Below are 26,853 nucleotides of genomic sequence, written 5' to 3'. Positions count from 1 at the left end.
TTCAGTGTTTCAGTGTTCACTGTTTTTAGAATAGTGTAATTTTAATTTTGCTAACAATTTGAATGTAGGCCCCTCTTGATCTTGAGGCCCTAGGCTGAAGCCTAGTTAGCCTATAGGAAAATCCGGCCCTGCAGACAGCTGCAGCTGCCAGTTTGCTGCAGAAACAGGTGTGTGTGTGTGTGGGGGGGGGGTATTAGGGAAGGAACCTTATAGCTCAGGAGGGGGGTGCGGCCAGGAGGAGCCCCAGAAGCCTTATTGCCTGAGGGACCAGATCCCTGCCAGTCAACCCCTGACCCTTGCATTAACTGGAGATATTCAGCAGCTCCGTCCAGTTACAGCTGAATATCTGCTCCTGACCTGTGCAGCCCTATTCAACTCAAAGCCAGAACAAAACTGCAGGAAATGTACAAGTTGCAATAGTTTTATTCAATAAAACATATATGTCGTAAAATCAACATTAAAAACAATGAATAAAAAATAAAATTAATCCGAGAAATGGTTCTTGCTGTATAGCATATCGGACCCGACACGGTCCATGTTTCGAAAAACACTTCTTCCTCAGGGGTCCAGAAAATCCATTACATGGATATACAAGAACCATATGGATCAAAACACAGGTCTAGGGGCACAGGCAAATTAGTTCTCCTGTAAATAATGTGTTTTGATCCATTTCTCAATCTTTTTATTCCAACTAATTTGATTTTTTTTCTATTGCATTATTAACTGGCAGGATGTTTCTACAAATGCACTGAAACTTATCTACATTTATCTTTTCTTTCCAACTGTTCTGTAGATGTTAGATGTCCAGAAATCAGGTTTTAAAGTTAATACACAATAGTATATAATAATACAGTGCATTGTCTTCAGGGTCAAACATGAGCCAAAATGGACTCGACAGTATGTAACTACATCAAATTTGTCTTACCTTGATGGTTAACATGATATGTGTTTGCCCCTTTAGCACTTCCACTGCCTTGCTATGGCTTATGTCTTCAAAGTTGACTCCATTGGCTGCAAGGACTTGGTCTCCAACCCTAATTCCGTTCTGCTCCGCCAATCCTCCTCGATCCACTCTAACAACAACCAGAATGCTAGATGTTACACATATAACTCCGGCAGTTAGGTACAAGCACATACACCAGCTCCATGGCTGGCATAAATTATATGAGTATGTATTTTAACATGTTATGCTAATATTCTATACATGAAAGTAGACACTAGGGGCAAATTCTATAAATGGCGTCCTGATTTTAGGCGGCGGTAGGCGTTCTACCACTGTCTAGACAGCCACTGAGGAGAGTTCCCTAAATTGTAGGTGTTTTAGCGAGCCTAAGGAGGCGAATAGGGCTACCTAAGCTCGCCTAAGGCTAGGCATGGTTTTGCACAGAAGAAGTCTTAGGTGAGCTTAGGCGGTCCTAGGCGTCTCCCTAGGGCCATGATAGGCACCTGAAAAGTAGGCCAGCAAAATGCTGGTCTACATTTCAGATAGACACGGTCGCTGATCTGATCGCAGCAGGGAATCTACCTGCTGCGATCAGATTAGTGGCCTTGGCAGGGAACTCGTGCCCCGCCCACAAAGACTACCAGCAGGAGGGATGTCCAGTCCCTCCTACTGGAACACCCCCCCCCCAAATGTCCGCAGCAGGAGGAGTGCCCAATTCATCCTGTCGCCACCACCCAAGACATCCTCCGGCAGGAGGGATGGCCAGTAGTGCTGCCCGATTCAGGAAAAAATATTTCGATTCGATTTGATTTGATTCAGCCTATTGAATCGATTTTTTGATTCAATTCGATTTTCCTGCCTAATTGGGTATTTTTTTAAAAACATCCTAGTGGGTTTATTTTATAGCCTCTTCACCTCCCTTTGCCCTCTCCTACCCACACTGGTGCTGTGGTGTAAATAAAAAATACTTTTCCTTAGCTCACATTTGCAGTCTAACACCAGCTCTGGCAGGATACACATTTCAAATCTGACATATTGTAATCTCAAAACAGAAAGTAAAATTATTTTTTCTACCTTTTGTTTTCTGGTCATTATTTAAATCAGGTTGGTCCAATGCTCTGGTTGTTTTCTGATAACGTGCTTGCCAGGGTCTCCTTTCTCCGTGCTAACCATCCATCTTCCATCTCTGTCCTCCCCTTCTGTTTTCCTTCCCTTCCCAGGGGGTTTGGCATCTTTCCTTTTTTGTTTCCATCCCCGCAGCTGCAGTGATGGACCCCACCATCCCCAGATTCACCAGCTCCTTTTCTTAACTACCCTTTCATCCTGCATCTCTCCCTCCTTCCCCACCACTCCAGGGTTCACCATTTCCCATTCTATTCCCAACTACCCTCCTATCCAGTATCTATACCCCCTCTACTCCATCCGTTGTGTCCAACTTCTCTCCTTCTGTTCCTTCCCTCCCTAAATCCCATTGTCCACCATCTCTCTCCCTCTCCTGTTTTTAGATCCATTATTTCTTCCATCCCTCCCCCATCTCCCCTCTCCCTCCCCTCCATGATCATCCCTAAATTCATCTCCCCTTTCCATAATCTCCCCCAAGTCCATCCCCTTGTATTTCAAACCTTTCCAAGTAAAGGACAAGCAGAGAATACCTGATTTGCCTACTTTCCTCTCCGGCCACCCTAAAACGTCTAAATCTTTAAGGCCTTTAAATCAATGGTCAAAAACTCAGGGCCATAGCAAGCTATAATGTGCCTCGTGTGAGTTGACTATTTTGGTACCCTCCCCATCCTTCCATCCAGTGTCTCTCCTCTCTCCATCCCCTATGGCCAACCGAAATCTTAGGCAGATCCAGATGAAGGTTTGCATTTTGCAGGCATGCCTGCCTTACCCATAGGTAGATGAACTTCACTAAAATATTCCCAAACTGGTTCTCTTTTACAGCCTGGTACAATTGTAGGTTTTCCCTTCCAAAGAGAGAATAATATGACAAACCTCAGGCAGTACATTCAAAGATCTGAAGACTTGAGGAGTATTCTGCTCAGAAGGTTTTACTTTTATTTTTACTGCTTGTCCCTCCCTCCTCACACTTAGGTCCTTGTGTAGATATATAAACTTAGCACTTAAGAGGTAAGGGATTGATTCTTTGTACATTGGTTTGCAAAAGAACAATGAGGCTAAGGTCTTTTTCTCAACTCTATATTTTATAACACTTTTGTGTGAAAAAGATGCATGTTGTCTGGAGGCACAAATTCACAGTTTTGAGAAATGCAAAACCAAACATCTGTGATATCTTCTAGATATAAAAATTGCCTGTGACATTATGAATGGATTAATGGAATTCATTTACTAAAAATTGTAAACATTGCATGAATATACAGCCACATGCTACATAATTAAAAACAAATCCTTATTTCATGATGAATAACTTTTTGGACTATCTTTTGATAGATTTTTCCACAAAAAAGCATTCTATTAAAAAAAATGAAATTAATTTTTTTAAAAAAATCTGATTTTAAAATGATTGATTTTCATCTACCCTGCCACAGGCCATTGGTTAGACAAACCTGATCTAGAACTTTGAAGGTAGACCAGACTGGGATTTTGGCGCCTGAGCCAGGGTCTCATCTGGTCCATAGGTTGAGCCAGACCTGATCATGAGTTAGATATTTGAACAAAAAGGACTTAATTGTTTTAAAAATGCTGTTCACAATATGACATGATACTGTATATTGGATGCAGACAAAATTACCAATTAGTGTCAAATTAGGGTTGCCAGATTTTATGATTATAAAATATGGATACCCTAGACCCGCCCCCATGCCTGCCCATCTCTGCCCTAGCCCCGCCCTTGCTACACTCTCCGCTGTCTGCTTTGGTCAGGCAGGAGGCAATCCACACATGCATGGATACCACGCAATGACATCATACGCACGCGTGCACGTGATGTCATCACGTGGCATCTGCGCATGCGAGGATTGCCTCCTGTCCGACACGATTGAGAGGCGGCTTTTCAAAACCCGGACAAAGTGCCGGGTTTTGAAAAAGCCGTTTGGACATGTCTTCAAAAGGAAGACATGTTTGTGGAAATCTGGATATCTGGTAACCCTTTGTTAAATAGTAACATAGTAAATGACGGCAGATAAAGACCTGAACGGTCCATCCAGTCAGCCTATTAGTTCTATCCATTAAAAATACATGATTAATTTAACTTGTCTCTTCTTTGATATTTCTGGGTTGTAGACTGTAAAGTCCACCTGGTATTGTCCTAGGTTCCAACTGCTGAAGTTGCCATCTAATCAAGCCATTGTGACATCACTGCTGAGGTGGGCTCTTAGGCATTGGTGGAATGAGGCATTATGACATCAGAATCTCAACTTTGGAATGTTGCTACTCTTTGGGTTTTTGCCAGGTAACATATTAATATAGTAAATGATGGCAGATAAAGTCATGAACGGTTCATCCAGTCTGCCTATTAGTTCTAGCCATTAAAAATACATGATTAAATTAACTTGTCTCTTCTTTGATATTTCTGGGTCTTAGACTATAAAGTCCACCTGGTATTGTCTTAGGTTCCAAATGCTGAAGTTGCCATCCAAGCTCACTCCAGCCTATCCAACCTTCCTGTTATAGGCTGTTGCTAGATCTTTTCAATAGCAAGTTTCTATTGCAAGTCAGACCTACTTGGAAACAAAAAGCCCGAGTCCAAATTCCTTCCCTCCTCGGATATTAAACCCCAAGCAGTAATCATCCGAGGTTGTGTAGAGATGAACGATTCTTCTTAGACCGTCATCTGAACTGCTCTCAGTTGGGGTTGATCCCCTCTTTTCCACTATGAGTCTTCTGTTTAATATATCAACCCTAAAAAATACAAATAACAATACCTTTTGTTTTGTTATTTTATTTTATATTTTTAAATATATCTTTATTTCGTTACAAAACAACAAGTGGCAATCAGCTAAACATACAAATATAAGAGGAACAATGTGCAGAAGGAGACAAATAGCTGAGAATAGCATGAAATCATGAGGAACCTTTATCAACCAGAAGACCAAACTGATAGTACAAACCACCCCTCCTTCCCCCATCTCCTCCCTCCCCATCCCCCGATAGAGAAGGTATGAAAACCCATAAAAGAAACAACAGAAATGTAGCTGAAGTCCACACCAAGAGGCTTTACACATTCAACAATCTACTGCAGTGGTCTCAAACTCAAACCCTTTGCAGGGACACATTTTGGATTTGTAGGTACTTGGAGGGCCACAGAAAAAATAGTTAATGACTTATTAAAGAAATGACAATTTTGCATGAGGTAAAAACTCTTCATAGTTTATAAATCTTTCCTTTGGCCAAGTCTCCAATAATAACATTGTCATTTATAGCAAAAGAGACATATGATCAAGAAACTGTTTTATTTTACTTTTGTGATTATGATAAACATACCGAGGGCCTCAAAATAGTACCTGGCGGGCCGCATGTGGCCCCCGGGCCGCGAGTTTGAGACCACTGATCTACTGCATGCCATAGGTGCTAAGGTATTCCAGAAATTGTTATTTTTTAATTGTGTGTCAATTACTAAGAAGGAATTATTGAGATTATTATTGGTACAGAACACAGCAGTTAGATTGATTTATGGATTGAAGAAATACGATCATGTTACGTTATTTTATTGCGAATTGCACTGGTTGCCTGTGGAAGCTCGGGTATTATTCAAGTTGGGCTGTTTTTGCTACAAGGTTTTATAGGGTGCAGCCCCTACTTATCTGGCTAATAGTTTTTTCCATAGCTATGCACAAATGCAGTAGAAAAACTCATGCTCTGTTCAATTTCCCTTCTGTAAAAGCAAGAAATTCCTAAATCATTCTTTAGCATCTCAGGCAGCTTCTCATGGAAAAGAATTTCGATCATTGTTGCTCACAGCCGTTTCTTACAGACATTTTAGAAAAGAGCTAAAAACCTGTCTTTTCTCCAAATACCTGACTAGCTGACTCATTCAAATATACGATTATGTTTAATGTTTATAACCTTTTGTAAACCGCGTAGAACTTTTTGGTAACGTGGTCTATAGACATAATGCTATGTTATGGTTGTAATCTGTCTTGTTTAAAGGCAGAATATAAATGATGAACTATAAAGTATAAACCTTTCATTGCATATTCATTTACTTACAGTTGAAGAAGTCATTATTTTGCGAACATTTGTGCTCAATGTATACTTATAGACCCCTTTGATAGACCCTCAGTCCTATGTTTATTGTCTCTTCTTGTGGACCAAGGAAGGAAATCCAAGGTTCATACCGCTCTTTTCTCCTGGGCTCCAGGAGGTGCTCCCCATGTTTGTGCTTACTGCTGTCTCTGCTGAGACCCCAGGCAGTGCATCACCAGGTAAGCACTAACTCCTGTCTTCTTGGACCCAAGGGAAGGAATCTCTGGTGTTTGTGCTATAGTGCCTCCCATAGGGTATGTATATAGCAGGGGTCCCCAAAGTCCCTCCTTGAGGGCCGAATCCAGTCGGGTTTTCAGGATTTCCCCAATGAATATGCAACTGAGTTTTAATGCCAAAAAGTGCAAGGTTATGCACCTTGGTAGCGGTAAACCCAGCAGAACTTACACCCTAAATGGTGAGACCTTAGCAAGAACTGTTGCAGAACGGGACCTGGGAGTAATCATTAGTGAAGATATGAAGACTGCCAATCAAGTGGAGAAAGCTTCATCCAAGGCTAGACAAATGCTGGGTTGCACCCAAAGAAGTTTTGTCAGCCGAAAGCCTGAAATTATAATGCCGTTGTACAGGTCCATGGTGAGATCCCATCTGGAATATTGTGTTCAATTTTGGAGGCCACACTTTCAAAAGGATGTGCTGAGAATGGAATCAGTTCAGCGAATGGCCACTAGGATGGTTCCAGGACTCAAGGATCTCCCATATGAAGAACGCCTAAGTAAGTTGCAGCTATACACTCTCGAGGAACGCAGAGAGAGGGGTGACATGATAGAGACGTTCAAATATGTTACTGGCCGTATTGAGGTAGAAGAAGACATCTTTTTCCTCACAGGACCTACAACTACAAGAGGGCATCCATTAAAAATCAAGGGTATTTCTTCACCGAAAGGGTGGTTGATCGTTGGAATGATCTACCACTTCAGGTAGTTGAGGCCAACAACGTGCTCAATTTTAAGAAAAAATGGGACAAAGATGTGGGATCACTTCAAGGGAGTGTTTAGGGGGGAGGGTTATTCGAGTTGACAGACTTGTTGGGCCGATGACCCTTTTCTGCCGTCATACTCTATGTTTCTATATTCATTGGGGAAATCCTGAAAACCCAACTGGATTCGGCCCTCAAGGAGGGACTCTGGGGACCCCTGGTATATAGGTTAGATCTGTCTAGCATCTCCCTCCAGCTTTTACATAGCACTCTGGGATTACAATCACGTCATACAATTGAGAAAATATTTATTTATCGTTATTGCAAGAAAACACACACACAAAACAAACAAGGTAGCTTTGGCCTTCTCTTATGCACTGAGAAGCTGAACTACTCACTGATTAGTATGGGTTACTTACGGGAAAAATATTTTATAAAAACACCACAAGTACCTCTTTGCCTTTATAAAATAGATTCTCAAAAATATCCTTAGTAGCGCATAAATATTCTTGCATAAATTGAGACCTGCTCTTAGGCAGTGGTAAAGGGGATGAGACTTGATATACCACTTTTTCTATGCTTACAATCAAAGCGGTGTACGTATTTTGGACAGGTACTTATTTTGTACCTGGGTCAATGAAGCGTTAAGTGTCTTGCCCAGAATCACAAGGAGCTGCAGTGAGAATTGAACTCACAACCTCAGTGTACGGAGGCAGCTGCTCTAAACACTAGGCCACTCCTCCATGTATGCATGTGCATATTTTATAAAGCAACCCCACCCACAGTCCTCCCAGACCACACCCCCTGGAATCTCTATGCACACAGTGTGTGAATGTAGGTGCCCTCTTTCAGTGCCCTTTTTTTAATGCCTATGTACTCAATCAACATGTAAAATCGCCATTTTCCTCATGTAAAACACACATTATGTGTGGAAAATCCTTTATAAAATGAACAAGAATTCCCAGTCCAAAGGGAACGTAAGCCCAAAGAAATGGAAGGAGAGTACAGCAGTGAGGATGACATGTCACCCTGACCTAGTTCATCAAACGCTTTTCTTCCTTAAAGTGGAGAATTCTTGCCATGGATTGGACAAAGCCCAAGAGACAGCCTTGGAACTGAATGAGATCCTTCTCTAAGAGGGAACTTTAGTGGGGGGGGGCACATAAGCGGTGGAATTGGGTGCGTCATGGAGTCCAACCAAAATTTTGAGCCAAGCCCAGCTTACCAGTCGCTGCCACTGTCTCCCTCCTTCAGGTAATGGGTTCAGTGGCAGTGCTAGGCCTTGAAGCCTAAGAGGGAATCTGGGTGGGAGTGGGGGGGACTGCAGAAAGTTAGGATTCTGGTATGCAGAATGCAGTCCAACCATCGTCATTTGTTAAAATGTTTTCACTGGGTCAATATTCTCCTTAGTCCTCGTGGACTCTGTTTTACTGCCAAATGAATTTGGCAAGCTCACTTTGGCCCACCGAAGCATGCATTGCGATTTTTGGTTAACCCAGAACCAGTCAGGAGAATGCAAGGGCAGCTTTGCTTACCATGTGGTCTTTTCCCTGGAGAACTTAATGCCTGGAACTTTTCCCATTCGTCTGACCATCATCCGCAGGCGATTGTTACCGGTCAGTACTTTCACGGCGCTTCCCATGGTGATACTTTCCAAACTGATGCTGTTCACCTCTGTGATTTTATCCCCCACACTGAGACCTGCCTGTTCTGTATGCAGGAAGAAACACATGAGTCCAGCTAAGAACATAAGAACATAAGAATAGCCTTATTGGGTCAGACGGATGGTCCATCAAGCCCAGTAGCCCGTTCTCACGGTGGTCAATCCAGGTCACTAGTACTAGGCCAAAACCAAAGGAGCAGAAATATTCTATGCTACTGATCCAGGGTAAGCAGTGGCTTCCTCCGTGTCTTTCTCAATAACAGACTATGGACTTTTCCTCCAGGAACTTGCCCAAACCTTTCTTAAAACCAGCTACGCTATCCGCTCTTACCGCATGCTCTGGCAACGCGTTCCAGAGCTTAACTATTCCCTAAGTGAAAAAAATGAGTTCCTTTGATAGCTCTGGATGTTAAAAGCCAATGATTTAGGTGCTTAATCTGAAGCAGCAGCGTTGTAATGGAGGTGAAGGGGGCGGTTTGCCGCAGGCACCATCTTCCTCGGGGCGCTGGCACCCTTCCTCCACTCCATCCCCTTCCCCACTCCTCCTCCCAACCAAAGGCGCGCCCCTTCCCTTCCCCCATACCTTTGTAATTTTGGCACAAGCAGCCTCAACTTCCTGCCCACGTCAGCTTCGGCGCTCTCTCTGATGTTAACCGCTTAACTTCAGATCAGTGGCGTAGCGAGGGTGAACGGCATCCGGAACGGTGACGCCCCTCCCTCACCCTTTTCCCCACCCCCACCACGCACTCATGCCCCTTCCCCGTACCTTTTTTACTTTGGCACAAGCAGCCACCAACTTACTGCCTGTGTCGGCTTCGGCGCTCTCTCTGACGTCACGTCCTAGGCATGGGTCCCAGAAATGACATCAGAGAGAGCGCCGAAGCTGACGTGGGCAGGAAGTTGGTGGCTGCTTGCGCCGAAATTGCAACGGTATGGGGGAAGGGAAGGGGCGCACCTTTGGTAGGGAGGAGCAGTGGGGAAGGGGATGGAGTTGGGAAGGATAGAAGCTGCAAGGGATGGAAGGGAGGGATAGAAAGATATTGCACAAGGGGATGGGTGAGAGGGGAAGAAAAATGCTGCACATGTGGGGGAGAGAAAGGAAATAGGAAGAATTGGGGTGGAGGAGAGGAAGGGAGAGATGATTATTGTACATAAAAAAAATAAGACATCCCTGAAAATAAGACCTAGTGCCTTTTTTAGGCCCAAAATTAATAAAAGACAGTCTCTTGTTTTGGGGGAAACAAGGTTAGAGCGGCTTATCTGAGTAATGGAGTTCTCTGGGAGGTTTATAAGGAGAAAGAAGAAGCGAGGAGGTATATTGAGGGGCAGCAGAATGAACACACTTGTAGGTCAGCAATAGGAGCTTGAACTGTATGCGAAAGTGGATAGGGAGCCAGTGATGTGATTCAAGGAGAGTGGTGACATGAGCGTAGTGAGGTTGGTAGAAGACGAGTGGTGCAGCAGAGTTTTGGACAGATTGCGAGGGGGGAAGAGGCAGCACTGCGAGAGACCAGTTAGAAGGAGATTGCAGTCATCTAAGCGTGAGGTTACGAGAGTGTGGACAAGGGTCGGGTGGTGTGCTCAGAAAGGAAAGGGCGACGTTTGGAGATGTTGCAGAGTTAAAAGCAGCAGGCCATAGCAGTTTGTTGAATGAGAGGTCGGAGTCAAAGTCGACTCTGAGGTTGCGAGCAGAGAGGACTGGAACGGGACGTGTCGAGGTGGAAGAAGACATCTTCTTTCTCAGGGGACCCTCGGTCACAAGGGGGCATCCATTCAAACTCAGAGGAGGGAAATTCGATAGTGACGTAAGGAAGTATTTCTTCACAGAAAGGGTTGTAGATCACTGGAACAAGCTTCCAGAGCAGGTGATCAAGGCTACCAGCGTTATTGACTTTAAGAATAAATGGGATGCCCTAGTAGGATCCTTACGAGGGTCGAGTTAAGGAACTAGGTCATTAGTACTCAGACTTAATGGGGTGGGTCAGTAGAGTGGGCAGACTTGATGGGCTATAGCCCTTTTCTGCCGTCATCTTTCTATGTTTCTATGTTTCTATGATATCCTATATCCGTCATTCTGTGCTGCAAAGGATTCCCAGAGTCATAGCTCTCCTGCTTTCATAAGAACATAAGAATAGCCTTACTGATGGTCCATCAAGCCCAGTAGCCCGCTCTCGTTAAGAAAAAGATCAAATAGCAAAACTGAGAACCGGTCATGGCAGCAATCAAATGAGACCCAAATATTGTCCTGAACCCCCCTCCGCCATTTTGTGGAGCAATTGTTGCAACAGTTTTTAATCACCAGCTAACAATCAATACTTAATTCTTAGAACTTGCTCAAACGTCTCGCTTAAGCCTGCTTCACCTTAATACATTTACAGGGTTGTGAGGTTCTTAAAAAGCAAGTGTTTTTCTTACCAGCACTGCTGCCTTGTTCGACTTTACTGACAAAGATCCCGAGTCCATGCTCTGAGCCCCCTCGAACGCTGAACCCTAATTTACCGTCAGGACTTTTGTCAACTGTGATGGCAAGGATGGAATCGCTTTCATCACTGCTTGCTGTGCAACGTACACACAAAGCATAAAAACAGAGATTTATTCAGGGAAATCTATTCTAGAGTCATTACAATATTTATTTTGTTTCTTTATGCAATAAAAAAAAAGACTAATTGCTCTAGTTTATGTTCTATATAAACATACACATCACTATTACTGACATCATTGTTTATCAGTGCTGACCAGCTGCTCCTTGTGACCCTGGGCAAGTCACTTAATTCCCCCAGGTACATTAGATAGACTGTGAGCCCACCAGGACAGACAGGGGAAAATGCTTGAGTACCTGAATAAATTAATGTAAACCATTCTGAGTTCCCCTGGGAGAACAGAATAGAAAATTGAATAAATAAATAGTATGAAAAGTTTCAGCCTCTGATAACCACAGCAGGTATTGTGACATCATAATGCCTCATTCCACCAATGCCTAAGAGCCAGCCTCATCAGTGATATCACAATGGCTTGATTGTCCCATACTTGGCTAATTTCTAGAGTGGCGCAGTGGTTAAAGCTACAGCCTCAGCACCCTGAGGTTGTGGGTTCAATTCCCCCATTGCTCCAGGTACATTAGATAGACTGTGAGCCCACCAGGACAGACAGGGGAAAATGCTTGAGTACCTGAATAAATTCATGTAAACTGCTCTGAACTTCCAATATAGAAAATGTGGTACTCTGTTTAGACTCTGGCGTACATTAACATGTCATGACCATAAATCTCTTCACCACCTTCTGCAGATTCTATCGCTTCTTTTTTTTGAACATAAAATCATTACCATTAGGAATTCTTTCTTTACAGTGGACTTTGGTCTTTTCTTCAAGGCTGATGCTAGCAGATCGTTTCTGGCAGTCATTTGTCTTGGTATCTGAGCCCCAAGTCTCAAAACTATGCGCAAAATTGATGAGATGTACTCTTGATCCTTTCCCCTCTTATCTTTTTGCTAATATTCCACCTCAAGCAGTCAATTGGCTGACTACATTAGTAAATTATGCTTTAGAAACAGGATATTTCTCACATGACATGGGTATAATTAGCCTTACCCCTCTCTTGAAAAAAACAGACCTTGACCCAACCGTCACTTCTCACTATAGACCGATTGCAAATATACCTCTTCTAACTAAACTTATGGAATCAATTATTGCCAGCCAACTCTCAAGTTACTTGGATAAGTTTTCTATCCTTTTACCTTTCCAGCATGGGTTTCACCCGAATTTCAGCATAGAAACCCTTTTGGTCTCTCTCCTTTCTAAGATCCAGCAGTTACAATCTTGTAAGAAACATACTATCTTCAGTTCGATTTATCTGCAGCTTTTGACGTAGTCAATCATAATATTCTGCATTACCTACTCTCAGACATTGGCCTTGATCAGACTGTCTTGGACTGGTTCGATAAATTTCTATCCTCCCGTTCTTACTCAGTTAATATGGAAGGATCTAATACAAAATCTTGGAGAGCCCTTTGTGGTGTTCCCCAGGGCTCCCCATTCTCTCCAATCTTATTTAACATCTACATGAGTACTTTGAAATAACATGACTTGAATATTCGGGAAACTCTATTAACATATTCTGATGACATCTACATATTACTTGAGGTTGACCCAGATCTTGTTAATCTAACACCAAATATTATCCATTGCATTGGTAAGCTTCGGTCCTGGGCGATGATGGTCCAGATGAAATTGAATGCTGCTAAGACCAATCTCTTATGGATCGGTCCAAAGTTAGATTCTCTTCCTTCAGCTATGACCTTAGACTCAGGAGAATCTCTGAAAATTGAGTTTTCCTCACTAATATTTGGTATTGTTAATGATTCATCTCTTACATTTAAGGATCAGCTAAATTCTCTTGTTAAAAAATGTTTCTTTAGCCTCCGTATCCTGAGAAGAGTAAGAGCGCTCTTTCATCAGCAACACTTCTTTGTATTGGTTCAATCAATTATCTTGTCAAGGTTGGTTTATTGCAACTCAATGTACCTGGGTCTCTCAAAGGCCAGTCTTCAGAGACTTCAATTGATACAGAGTAGCGCTGCCAAGCTCATTTTTGGTAAGAGTAAATTTGATCACATAATCTCATTGCTCTAGGAATTACAATGGCTTCCAGTGTATCTTAGAATTCAATTTAAGTGCATTTGTATTGCTGTTTGTATTCTCTTTGGCATTTTTATTACTTTGGTTCCTTTAGATTGGAATGTACACAGATCTCATCTCACTAGGAGTTCAAATAAGTTAAAACTTACATTTCCTTCCCTTAGGGGTAAAAACAGAACTTTCATGAGATTCAGCCACTCTTTCATTTTCAAACTAATTGAGCTCTGGAATGAGCTACTGCTGTCACTTAGAAGTCTAGGTCCCTTCATTTTATTTCAGAAAGCTCTGAAAACTTTCTTGTAAACACTTTGGAAACTAAGCCATTCTAGATTACATTCTTCTATATTTATACACTATATTTACATTATTGTAAACTGAGTCGAGCACCTTTTTGGTTGAAGACCTGGTCTATAAAATTAAGTTTTAGTTTAGTTTAGAACTGGATCATCCCTGTGCTACAAAGTCCTGTACCACTTTTCTTCTATTGCTTCTCCATGACTTTCCTTCCCAACATCCCTGCCACTCTGCTTGAAATTGTACTTCTGTGAGGCAACAAATGATCAGGGAAGGCAACCTCCATTCCCTGTGAACATCAACCTACTTTGTTTTATAGGATAGCCTAACAATTCATGCAATTGGTTTTCCCTATGATTGCAACAGTATGCATATAAACCTCTTGTATGCATATTTCATTAGGGATATCTTGAAAACTCAAGTGGGTTGCTGTCCACAGGGACTGGGGGTAGCCTATCCTATAAATAATGTAATTACTGTACTTTCCCTGGATATGCCTGCTGGTTTGACCCACCTGTCCTCTATCGACTTTGAGAGCTCAAATATCAACAGGAACAGGCTGTGACTAATTTCCACTTCTGCACACTAGACCGACATTTAACACTAGCAGAACACACGAACTTAGTGGTACAAAAATGCTTTTTTACATTGTGGAAATTAACCATTAAAAAAATATTTTGATCCTTTATCGTTCAGACTATTGGTGCAGGCATTCGTTTGATCTATTTTAGACTATTGTAACATCATCTATTTAAGAGCACCCAAAATATTCTAAGGAAATTAAGGATAATTCAGAATACAACTGTTCGATTGATTTTTGGTTTAAAAAAGAACGACCGTATTAGTCCATATTATCGTTTACTTCACTGGCTGTCTTTGGAGGCAAGAGTATTATTCAAATTTTCCTGTATCTGCTTTAAGCTGATATCGGGATTGTCTCCAGCTTACCTTTTTCCTCATTTTGTGTTGCGTAGACCATCAAGAGAAACTAGAAATTTCTACTTATTTGTTTATCCAAAAATTAATGGGTGTAGATATAAGACCTTCATAGATAGGACCCTGGCATTTCAAGCTGGTAGGCAACAATCTTGGTTAGGTAAATGTATTCAGCAAGCTATGCTATCCTATTGCTGTTTTCGGAAATTAATTAAGACTACTTTGTTCTATAAGTTTATTACTTAATGAGAGTTTTATTATTGAAATTCTATTTTACAAATATTTGCATTTTTTACTGTATTATTGTATTTCACTGATTGTCCAGCTCTTTTTAGTGTAAACTGCCTAGAACTTTAGGTTATGGCGGTATAAAGAATAAAGTTATTATTATTATTATTTGAGCAATATCTGTTTATGGCGATAACTACTGGAGATGAAGAGTACCTACAAACCTTTAACATGTTTGCTTTTTAGCAACATTTAATAATTCTTCATTCATTGCATCCATGTTTTGAAAACTCTATCTATTCTTTTGCAAAAATTTGGAATGATCTCCCTGTAGAAGTTAGACTTCTTCCTTCTCTATTAACTTTTCGGAAACCTTTAAAAAACCTACCTATTTCAGAAATCCTTAACTGACTCTTTAATCTAAATCAGGGATTATAATCGATAATGCCTGTACCTTAATATCTTGTTCTCTTTGTTTTACAATTAATTTTTATGATCCGAGTCGAGCCCTATTATAGGGATGAATCAGTATATAAGACCAAGCATTGGACTGGATTGAAAATTCTATCTGTAAACCGAAACTAATTGATCTACTGCTTTCATTAGGAATTCAACATGTTTAAAAAAAAACTGGAAGTTTGCTAAGTTCCTGAAATATATGCTGCGGAAAAGTACAGTGGCGTACCTAGCATATGTGACACCCAGGGCCCATCATTTTTTGGCACCCCCCCCCATCTGTACGAAAACCATGATTTTTAGTAACAAGCCACATGTCACACATGAGTACCTAGAAAAAGGCATCTTACATAGTGCAGTGAGCAGTACATCAATACACCCATTGTAAAACTAAACAAGCCAGACAGTACAGATCAATCCTAACAGAAAACCATGTCTTTCGAACACACAGAACATACCTTCGCCTAGTATGGAATATGTCATCACAAACTAACCCCTCCCCCTTTTACAAAACTGTAGTGTGGATTTTAGTCACAGTGGTAACAGCTCTGACGCTCATAGAATTCTGAGCATCAGAGCTGCTACCACCATGGCTGGCGCTAAAAAACGCTCCACAGTTTTGTAAAAGGGGGGATAAAATAGAAATACATAGACAAAGGTTAAATTGAACCAGCAAGAAGCAGGACTCTGCATACAATGCAACACCACAGAAACAGTGACACATGTCTCCTAAAGCAATAAACAGAAAATTTTTGTTCTACCTTTGTCTTCTCTGGTTTCCGCTTTCCTCATCTTCTTGTTACTCTCTTCCTTCTGTCCACTGTCTGCCATCTCTCTGCCCCTCCCTATATGGCATCTTCTCTCCTTCTATGCCCCTTCCAGAAACTGTATGCCTCCCCCTTCCATCTCTCCTTTCACCCCCCATTGGTCTGGCATCTCTCTCCTCTCCTTCCCTCTCCCACACCTCTCTTCTGCAATCCCTTTCTTCCCTCATTTTCCTTTTCAATTTATTTTCTGCATCCATCTAGATTACGTTCTTACTACCCTCTCATCAATTTCTTTTTTTACTGTCTACCTACAGCTCGCCACCTCTTTCCCTCACCCCCTCCAGTATTTCCCTAACTCAATCCTTTTCCCCATCATCTGCCCTCTTCTCTCTCCCCACTTCCATCATTTGCCCCTTCTCCCTACTTCCATCATCTGCCCTCTTCTCTCTCCCCTTTCTCCCCACTTCCATCATCTGCCCCCTTCTCTCAATCTCTCCATCCACCAGAGGCCCATCTTTCTCCCTTCCTCACCTTTCCGATTTTGGCAACAAGATCTGAACCCCCCCCCTGCGATGACACTTAAGATCAGCAACGGGCCTCCTTCTACCCTTGGCATGAACAGAACTTCAGATCGTCAACGCAGTGCTCAGTCAAAAGCGGAAACAGGAAGCTGAGTCAGAGGGAAGCTTTTGACGTGAGCACTAGAGAATGCCACGGGGAAAAAATCTGCCCCAGTCACTGTACCGTCCCCATCACCATCCCCGCAGCATCCATACAAGCCTCAGTACTGCAATATTTAGCTTATTCCTTCCTTATAAATCAAAGTTCTGGCTGCTGAACTGGAGAAAGAGATGTTCAGCTGGCAGTGCTTTGTTTATAAATTTTTATCAACACAACTAATATACTACTTTATCCTGAAGCAAAAAAAAAAAAGAAATAAAATTTTTTTTCTACCTTTGTTGCCTGGTTTCTGCTTTCCTCATGTTCTCATTCAATTTCTTCCATCCACTGTCTCTCTTCTCTCTGCGTCTTCCTTTTACTCTGTTACTGTGCCTCTCCCTTTCTCCTTCCTTCCAAATTGGTCTGGCATCCATCTTCTTCCCTCCTCTCCCCCCCATAGTCTGGCATCTCTGTCTTCTTCCCTTCCAGCATCTTCTCCCCACTCTCTGTTCCCCATTTCTCTTCAGCATCTTCTCCCCACTCTGTCATCCCCATTTCCCTTCAGCGTCCTTCTCCCCCCTCTGTCTTCCCCATTTCCCTTCAGCGTCTTCTCCCCACTCTCTCTTCCCCATTTCCCTTCAGCATCTTTTCCCCATTCTCTCTTCCCCATGTCCTTTCAGCATCCTTCTCCCCCCCGTCTTCCCCATGTGCTTTCAGCGTCCTTCTCCCCCTCTGTCTTCCCCATGTCCTTTCAGCATCCTTCTCCCCCCCCCATCTTCCCCATGTCCTTTCAGCGTCCTTCTCCACCCCTCTGTCTTCCCCATGTGCTTTCAGCGTCCTTCTCCCTCCTCTGTTTTACCCATTTCCCTTAAGCATCTTTTCCTCTCCACTCCACCTTTCCAACTTCCGGTTGCATCAGAGATAACCTTTACGGCAGTCACACGCAGCTTCAATACTCCAGCTGCTGTAAGAAGGTAATTTAGACTCGCGGCCACAGGGCAGGGAGATTTGTCGGACCAGGCCCGTTGTCGGTCGGTCGGGCGGGTGGGGGGGGGAAGCGCCACGAAGGTAAGGGGACCTGGCCGGCTGTGCACCCCCCCTAAGGCTGCACCCAGGGCGGACCTCCCCCCTTGGTACGCCACTGGAAAAACATACTCCTTTCTCCTTATATACAGTAAAACCTTGGTTTGTAAGCATAAATCGTTCCAGAAGCATGCTTGTAATCCAAAGCACTCGTATATCAAATCAAATTTCCCCTTAGGAAATAATGGAAACTCAGATGATTCATTCCACAACCCAAAAACTTTAATAAAAAATATTATATGTACTTGTATTGCAAGACCTCGCTCATTTAGAACAGTCACTAAACTCCCGCAGCGTCAGAGAGAGAAGAACCATCGGCTCAGTTGTAATGTGTGTATACTGTATGTACTCGTATTGCAAGATATTGCTTGTATATCAAGTTAAAATTTAATAAAATGATTTGCTTGTCTTGCAAAACACTTGCAAACCAAGTTACTTGCAATCCAAGGTTTTACTGTACTCAGAAAGCACTCCCATTGACATGTACTTACAAAATAACCAATTACAACCATTATTCACATGACCTGAAGGGAATTTCTATGTTCTACTTTATTGAGATATTGATTGATATTTGTCAATGTTTTTTTGACTTTGTAATGTTTAAAATTTCAGTAAAGAAATTGAACTAAAAAAATCCCAAACAAACTAGACAGCATGTGAAAGTACGTGCTTCTGCCATTTTAGGGCAAAATAGCACATATACGGTACATTTGATAATGGGATGTTACACAGCAGCTTCCTCCCCCCATCCTAATCATGACTGGGAACATGCACAGAACAGTTTACATGAATTCAGTGGCCCTTCCCTGTACCTTTTTTAACTTTGGCATGAGCAGCCACCAACTTACTGCCAGCATCGGCTTCGGTGCTCTCTCTCTGATGTCACTTCCTAGGTGCGGGCCCCGGTCAGAGAGAGCGCCGAAGCTGACGCGGGCAGCAAGTTGGTGGCTGCTCATGCCAAAGTTAAAAAGGTGCAGGGGAAGGGAAGGGGTGCGTGCACGGCAGGGGGAGGAGTGGGAAGATGGGGCGGAGGGGTGCTGGCGCCCCGAGCAAGATGGTGCCTGGGGCAGACAGCCCCCCCTTGCTCCCCCCCTTTACTAAGCCACTGCATGAATTTCCTGGTGGGCTCACAATCTATCTCATGTACGTGAGGCAGTGAGGGTTAAGTGACTCGCCCAGGGTCATAAGTAACAGCCTGGATTTAAACCCACAACATCAGGGTGCTGAGACTGTAGCTTTAACCACTGCACCACATTCCCTCAATTGGCACAATAACTGGCTTAAATTATAATTAATTGCAAGTTAGGTGCTTAAATTGGACCGTGCTTACCGATTTCAGGAAGGTGCCTACCAGAAGCCTGAGGTGCCTACCAGAAAGTGGGCATGGTTAAGGGCGGATCGTGTATGGATTTTGGGTGTGCCTAAATTGGACTTAAGTGCTGGAAGGAGCGCCACTAGGTGTGATTGTATACATGAAGATCGACGGCCGCTATTTCTGTGTTTCTCAGCGGCTATTTTTTTAGGCACTGGGTCTTAAGTGTCCCACGAACATCAAGAAACAGAAAATAAAGCCCATCAGAAACAGCGAAGAGCCAGCAATCTTACCTTCCAAAGGGGAATTTATAAGAATGACTCTTCCCATGGGAGAGGAGGCACGAAGGCCCCTAGGATGACCATCGATCTGCCTGTTCTGTTTTCTGGCTAAGCGCCAGGTCGACGCATTCACATCCCCTGCTACATTTCTGGGATAGGGGGACGTGCTCGTTTCTTTTCGTACAGCGTTGAATGCATGAGCCATAGCAACGTGGAACGGTGTCTGGTCATGAGGATCTCGAGAGCCGGTGCAACTTCGTTGGCCCCTCTCCCATCCCAAATAAGCAAAGCAATGCTGGGAAAAGTTGTTTTTACAAGTTCAGATTTGCGGTCTCATTTTGGCCACTCATGTTGTTTCCCACCAATACATCTGTATGTTTGGCATATTGGAATCAAAGGGATTTCTTCATGTCCTGGTGAAAAATCGGCAGCTTCCATCCATTGCGTCTTGCTTGTATTTTCTTTGACTGGATTGGGCTGCTCTTTAGAGAAGATGCCAGAAAGAAACAAGTGGGGAAAAAGGTAAAAGGGCAGAATCATGCACAATAATAATAAAGTTTTTGTGTTTTTAAAAAAATATCATCGCAATCTTGCAGCTCAGGACAGTTTACAAAACAGTCATGATAATTAACATCAATTAATAGCTACACTAGATCTCAATGAAGACATTTCAAAAATTATTGGTGAATAAGTAGAAATACAACAATCTTCTGAATTTCAAAAAATCATTTTCACACTCAGCTCTCTGATGGCACAGAATTCCACAAACTTCAAACAGCTATATTATAAGGTCTTGTGTAGAAAAAACTAAGCGAATCTCTAAGACTGACAACTCCAAAATAAGAATTGAGCATAAGAATTGCCTTAGTGGGACAGACTGAAGGTCCATCAAGTCCAGTACCCTGTTTCCAACAGTGGCCAATCCAGGACAGAAACCCAAAGAGTAGCAACATTCCAGAGCTGAGATTGTGATGTCATAATGCCTCATTCCATCAATGCCTAAGAGCCAGCCTCATCAGCGATGTCACAATGGCTTGATTATCCTATACTTGGCTCACATAAGAACATAAGAGCTGCCATACAGGGACAGACTGAAGGTCCATCAAGCCCAGCATCCTGATTCCAACATTAGCCAACCCAAATCCCAAGTACCTAGCAAGATCCTAAGTAGTAAAACAGGTTTTATACTGCTTATCCTAGGCATAAGTAGTGGATTTCCCCAAACCATCTCAATATGTAATGGCCTATGGACTTTTCTTTTAGAAAGTTTTCCAAACCTTTTTTAAACCCTGCTAAGCTAACTGATTTCACCACATTCTCCGGCAACAAATTCCAGAGTTTAATTGCCCATCGTGTGAAGAAATATTTTATCTGGTTTAAATCTACTACTTAATAGCTGCATCACTTACCCCCTAGTCCTAGTATTTTTGGAAAGAGTAAACAAGCGATTCACATCTACCCTTTCCACTCCACTCGGTATTTTATAGACCTTTATCATATCACCCCTAATCTGTCTCTTCTCCAAGCTGAATTCATGCTCCACCCATAGAAACGTCTATTTAGTCATTAGGCGCTGCTAAGCACATTGCGATAAGCACCTACCTTTTATAGGATCAGGCACCTATCCTATCGCCCAAGGTGGAACTCCTCTCGTATGAGGAAAGACTAAAAAGGTTAGGGAATAGTCCGAGAATAGTTAAGCTCTGGAATGCATTGCCAGAGGTTGTGGTAAAAGCGGATAGTATAGCTGGCTTTAAAAAAGGTCTGGACAAATTCCTGGAGGAAAAGTCCATAGTCTGTTATTGCGAAAGACATGGGGGGGAGGAGGGGGGAAACCACTGCTTGCCCTGCATTGGTAGCATGGAATATTGCTACACCTTGGGTTTTGGCCAGGTACTAGTGACCTGGATTGGTCACCGTGAGAATGGGCTACTGGGCTTGATGGACCATTGGTCTGACCCAGTAAGGCTATTCTTATGTTCTTATGTTTCATCTATTTCCACCACATAAACTTTAGATGTGTATTCTGCTACGTTATCTAATATAATAAAACGCTAGGCCGCGCATGCGCACTTCCTATGTGTGCGCCGGTTTTCCGTGAGCTGTAGCGACACATAGGAAGTGCGCATGCGCGGCTTACAGTCTGGAGCGGTGAGCGGTGGCTACTCTCACGATCCCCGTCTGCGTTTATTGCTCTTGACGTCGCCGCGATGTAGGGACCCGCAGGTAGGACTGCGCATGCCCCTACAGTACTCTCTCTCTTCCTCCCCCCCCCTCCGAGGCGGATGTCGACCGCGGCGGCCCGAGTCAGATGTTGGCCGCGGCAGCCCGAGTCGGATGTTGGCTGCGGCGGCTGCAGGCCGCGGCAGCCAAACCCGGAAAGCATTTTAACATAAATAGGAAGGAAGGTATGGGGGGAGGAAAATACTGCACAGGGAAGTGGGGTGGGAGGGAAATGCTGCAACACACGGAAATGGAGGGGCAGAAAAGGGGTTGATGGACAGGGGAAGAGGTGCTGATGAACAGGGAGGGGGGGCAGAAAAATGAAGACAGGCCTACTGCTGGACAGATGATGGACTGGGGGAGGTAAAACAAAGGGAGAAGGGCTTCTGCTGGATAAGGTGAGCAGTGATGGGGTGGTGGAGGACACAGGGGAGGTAAAAGGAAGGGAGAATGGACAGGGGGAGCAGTGGACAGCCAAGCAAAAAAAAAAAAAAAAAAAAGACAGCAGAAATACAGAAAGCGGCTAAGGAGAGAGAAAAAAAAATAAAGACAGACACATACACATATTTTAGCACCCGTTAATGTCATGGGCTATAAGACTAGTTAATTATAATATGGAATCAAAGGAAGTTCACGGTGCAGAAGAGATTTCTCCTGGGTTGCCTCTCCTTACATAACCCTCCCTTTTTAAAAAAGTGATATACAGGTGACAAGCTAGGAAACTCTCTTCGTTGAAATGCAGCCTACCCGCTGAGCCAGCTGACCTCAATGAATAAATGATGACACTTCCTGAGATCTCCAAGTACACTGCCTGCCACAAGTTAGATATCACAAAGCACATAGTACACACACAATTTAATTTCGTAATTAACAATCCTTGACATTTAGAGGGCAGATCTAATAAAATCAAATGAGCCTGGAAACATCTTTCCTCGTGAATTGCACTCAGCAGAGGTACAAACATCAAACAGACAGGAACTGTAACAGTTGTTTGTATGTGTTAGAAAAGGACTACAACATATCATTTAGGGCTCTAAACAGAATATTCTACTAGGTACTACCACTTACCATTTCTATAGCGCTACTAGACATACACAGCGCTGTACAAATCAAAATACAGAAGAGAAAGTCCCTGCTCAAAAGAGCTTACAATCTAGTCAAGACAGACAAACTGGACAAGAAGTTGCATCTACACTAGAGAGTTGCGCGGGGATAGAAATCCCACCCATCTCCGCCAGGATCCTCTCCGTCCCTACCCGTCAATGCCAGGATCCTCTCCGTCCCCACCCGTCCCTGCAAGGAATTACCTCCATCCCCGCCCGTCCCCATAAAAAAGCAGCAATTACTTCTGACAGGATCATCAATTCCACAGTTTCTTTTGTGTTTGCGCTGCTGTTTTCCTTGTGGAATCTCTTTGGTGGAACCCTTTTTTTGTTTTCTGTTCAGGTAATTAACTTATAACCCCCCCTTTTTTACTAAGACTGACGTGTCCATTATATTATATGGACGAACCCTACTTCTAAAGCCTTCCATCCCCCGTGGGAGTCCCGTTGGCTAGAGGGGGGGTCCCCGTGGGAGTCCCGTGAGCCAGAGGAGGGTCCCATGGGAGTCCCGTGGGTTAGAGGGGGATTCCTGCAGGACCCCCCGGGACCTGCGGGATTCCCGCGATCCCCGTTCCCGTGTAAACCTCTAAACTATATACCGTGCTCGGGTGGGCGAATTATAGGGAATGATAAGACGGATATTGGTGCTTAGCAGGTGGCTCGGAGTTTGGAACTGAAAGCAGCTTCCAAGAAGTGGACTTTGAGTCTGGCTCATGCATTATTTGTAACCACAAGTGGGCATGTGCTATCATAAATATAGCACAGCACTGGCTATAAGAACATTTTCTGAATTTGAAAGAGTTTTAGTAACTAAGAACAGACAATTTGCCAACTTTTTGACGGTTTATGTCTCATGGATAGCAGCACCTAGCAGTTTGTATGGAATAAAAGCAACTTCCCCTGGCTTTTCACGTATGGATAACTGCCGAGGAAAATTTAGATTATATTACGATGAGCACCAACATCACTGTACAGTGCCATGACCTCAACACTGAATGGCTGGAATCCATCTCATGATGTGTGCCCTAGACAGGTAGTTTGCTAAAGCTGGTACGTAAGAGCACAATTGATTACCGTATGCATTAAAACATATCCAAGAATATATGAAAAAAAAATCATTTGTCACATACCTCCTTCCTCCTGCTTTTTCCCAGAAGACCTCCATTTTTTTCTCACCCTGCCCCATTTGACGTTTGTTTCTCCCTCTTTAACCCCCCACACCCCATTCAACTCTGCTTCCTTTTCACCTACCCATACCTCCGCTTCTCTCCTAGACCCCTTGGCTCTCCACAGATCCCCTTACTTCCTGTTATGCCCCCTCAGAGAGCTCTGCTTTGCTGTAGACCTCTGCTCCTCTCCCCACTCTCACCTAAACAGGGGAAGCTCCTGGCAGTACAGCACAGATGGTAGCCTGTCTTGCCAAGTCTCAGAAGAAAAAAAAAACAACAACCAAGCAGCATTGCCTTTCAAAAGAAGCTCAGCCCCTTTCTGAAAGAGGAAGTAAGGGCTTCTATATAAATTTCCCTTGAAGAAAGAAAGCGTTACAGGGTTATTAAAGCAGAAAAGAGAATCTTAAAAGCAGGGCTTTAGTAGCTCTGCAGGTTTCCTTTGGCAATGACTCTGGCTGCTAGAGAGGAATGAGATTCATGGAATCATGTTTTTGGATTCCTTTTCAAGGGGAACTTGAGCTCGGTCCCTGATCCTCGGAGGAATAGTGCAGAGCTTAAAGGATAGTGTTTAGAGTCCTATGAAAGGCAGAGCAATGCAAGTAAGAACCACTGAGAAATATGTGTAAAGCCCATAATACCAATATTTCTGGATCGGTTTTTGATACCATATTCTCCAGCCAGGACACTTAGATCAACGGAACAGCATTTGCTGACTATCCCTTATCTAAAAATAATACATCAGGCAGCATTATGGGGTAAAGGCCTGGAACAACTGCTTATGCCTACTACTTATGGGGAATTTAGGAAAAACCTAAAAACATATCTGTTCCTGAAGTACTTAGGTAACTGACCTGTACAATCATAGTCCACAATATCTGATCTCTAGAGCTATTTATCACTAGCTCTTAACTTTGTTTTTTTTGGGTTTTTTAAAAATTCTTTATTCATTTTCATATGTTACAAGTGTAGCAAATAAACTCATTTAAAACTTAAAGATACACACTTGATTAACTCTCATATAAGCATCAAATTTAACATTTCATTACAAATTAAAATTCTATAATATTTTAAATATTATGAAAGAAATCTAACATTTATATCATCCTTATTGAATCTAATAGTCCCTCCCCCTCCCTCCCTATTCAATAAATCATAAAATTATCCTTTGTGAAATTATTGAAATACTCATGTATTATATAATAACAACAAGTAAAACCCACCCTTTTCCCCCCTAATCAAATACCTTAACATGGGAAAAGTTAATCATTCATTACAAAAATCTGTTAACGGTCCCCAGATTTTCTGAAATTTACTAATATAATCTTTTTGCGTTGCTATTGTGAGCTCCATTTTGTATATACTTTGTTAATTCTACTCATTCTGTAGCATCTTTTAATCATTGTAAACCACATAGAACTTCATGGTCCTGTAGTATATAAACTTATTATTATTATTATAGGTACCAGAAGATCTACAAATTTTTCAGTCATAGCACCCCAGCTTTGGAACAACTTACCAATCTATCTACTTGGTGAAACCTCATTAGAAAAATTTAAAAGCACATTAAAATGCCATCTGTACAAAGACGCATTTGAGTCATAGTAACATAGTAGATGACGGCAGGTAAAGACCTGAATGGTCCATCCAGTCTGCCCAACCTGATAGGATAATTCATCTATGATTAATCCCAGGCTCCCTGATGTTGTTTTTTTCCCCTAAATGTACTCTTACTTTCTTCAAAGATTGTAGTTCACCCCTGTTCCCTTTTGTTTCGCTAATTACTTGTGTACGTATTATTTCTATAAATTGTTTTATTTTTGTCTCCTAATTTTAAATTGTCATACGCATTGAAAGTATTTGATATTGCATGTACAACAAACTTTTAATAAACTTGAAACTTGAAATATAAACAAAAGCCATGGCACAATGAGAACATGTTATGTTTCACCCAGGATAGCTGTAAAATACTAGTAGATATTTGTGCGTGACTCTCGAGACCTGTGGGAGAGCTTCTGTACCCCTTCCACCCAGAAATATGCTACTTTAGAAACCTAATATAATCAAAAAAAACAAAGCAAACAACCTCACGAAAAATATGCAACAGAGAGAAAGTGGGGAAGGAACCACACACATCAACCTGAGATAAAGGAGAGTTTATTGATTACAGTCAACTATTAATATAATCTTTGATTTTTTATACCGATACATCCCAACAGGAGGGCCCGACTCAGTTAACAAAATATTAATAAAATTATACAAGAGATTAGAACAGAGACTATCGGCCTCTTTTACAAAGCCACGGTAGCGACTGCTCTGCGCTAATGGCCCCGAAGCCCATAGAGATTTAAAGGGCTTCGGGACCGTTGCTGCGCGGCTTTGTAAAAGAGGCAGTATATCTTTTAGGCAAGAATTTTATTTTTTATGATTGATTTGAAAAAAGAAGGATCATTAGTAAATTTCTGCAAGAAATATGTCTTCAGTACTTTACGAAAAGTGGGTAGATGAGAGAGAACTCTAATTATAGAAGGAAGTTCATTCCAAACTTTTACAAATAAAAAAGAAAATGATCGACAAAAAATTGGCCATAGTTTGTATTCCTTTAACAGTGGGAAAGCCAAATTTATACTTCGGAGAGCTCCTAGAATTAGAGATTTCTTGTGAATTAAATGAAACAGGAACTATGTGCAATGACTATCTAGCAAACCCTTGTAGACTTTAGAAACCTGCAAAGCTACAACTTGTTACTGGCAAAATCAAGATTATTATTATTTTTTTTTTTAAAACCCCAAAACCTCAGGGCTCCTTTAACTAAGCTGGGTTAGCAGTTTTAGCGTTCGCTTAGCGTGCACTAAATTGCCACTGTATCATTTCCTCTACCACAATCTCCCCAACCCCAAAATGTCCTGTATAATTAGATTGTAAGCTCTTCTGATTAGGGACTGCCTATTGTATGTTAAA

The 26,853-nt window shown here is 42.4% G+C and overlaps 1 protein-coding gene across 1 annotated transcript in view; it reads right to left on the bottom strand.

The window, feature by feature from the left end:
* PDZD7 (PDZ domain containing 7) overlaps positions 1-23,914 on the bottom strand; it is a 127,534-nt gene extending 103,620 nt beyond the window's left edge. The window contains exons 1-6 of the mRNA XM_033942445.1: positions 23,857-23,914; positions 19,413-19,882; positions 11,164-11,304; positions 8,621-8,795; positions 4,628-4,804; positions 926-1,073 (exon numbers count right to left, since the gene is read on the bottom strand). Of these exons, the coding sequence (XP_033798336.1) occupies positions 926-1,073; positions 4,628-4,804; positions 8,621-8,795; positions 11,164-11,304; positions 19,413-19,605 (834 nt within the window). The 5' untranslated portion in view covers positions 19,606-19,882; positions 23,857-23,914. The remainder of the gene's footprint in view (positions 1-925; positions 1,074-4,627; positions 4,805-8,620; positions 8,796-11,163; positions 11,305-19,412; positions 19,883-23,856) is intronic.
* Between the last annotated feature and the right edge of the window lie 2,939 nt (positions 23,915-26,853).

This window comes from Geotrypetes seraphini, chromosome 4, assembly GCF_902459505.1.
Source record: "Geotrypetes seraphini chromosome 4, aGeoSer1.1, whole genome shotgun sequence".
NCBI classification, from domain to species: domain Eukaryota; kingdom Metazoa; phylum Chordata; class Amphibia; order Gymnophiona; family Dermophiidae; genus Geotrypetes; species Geotrypetes seraphini.
The sequence above is the reverse complement of the archived record's forward strand: the minus strand, read 5'-3'. Positions and strand labels throughout refer to the sequence as shown.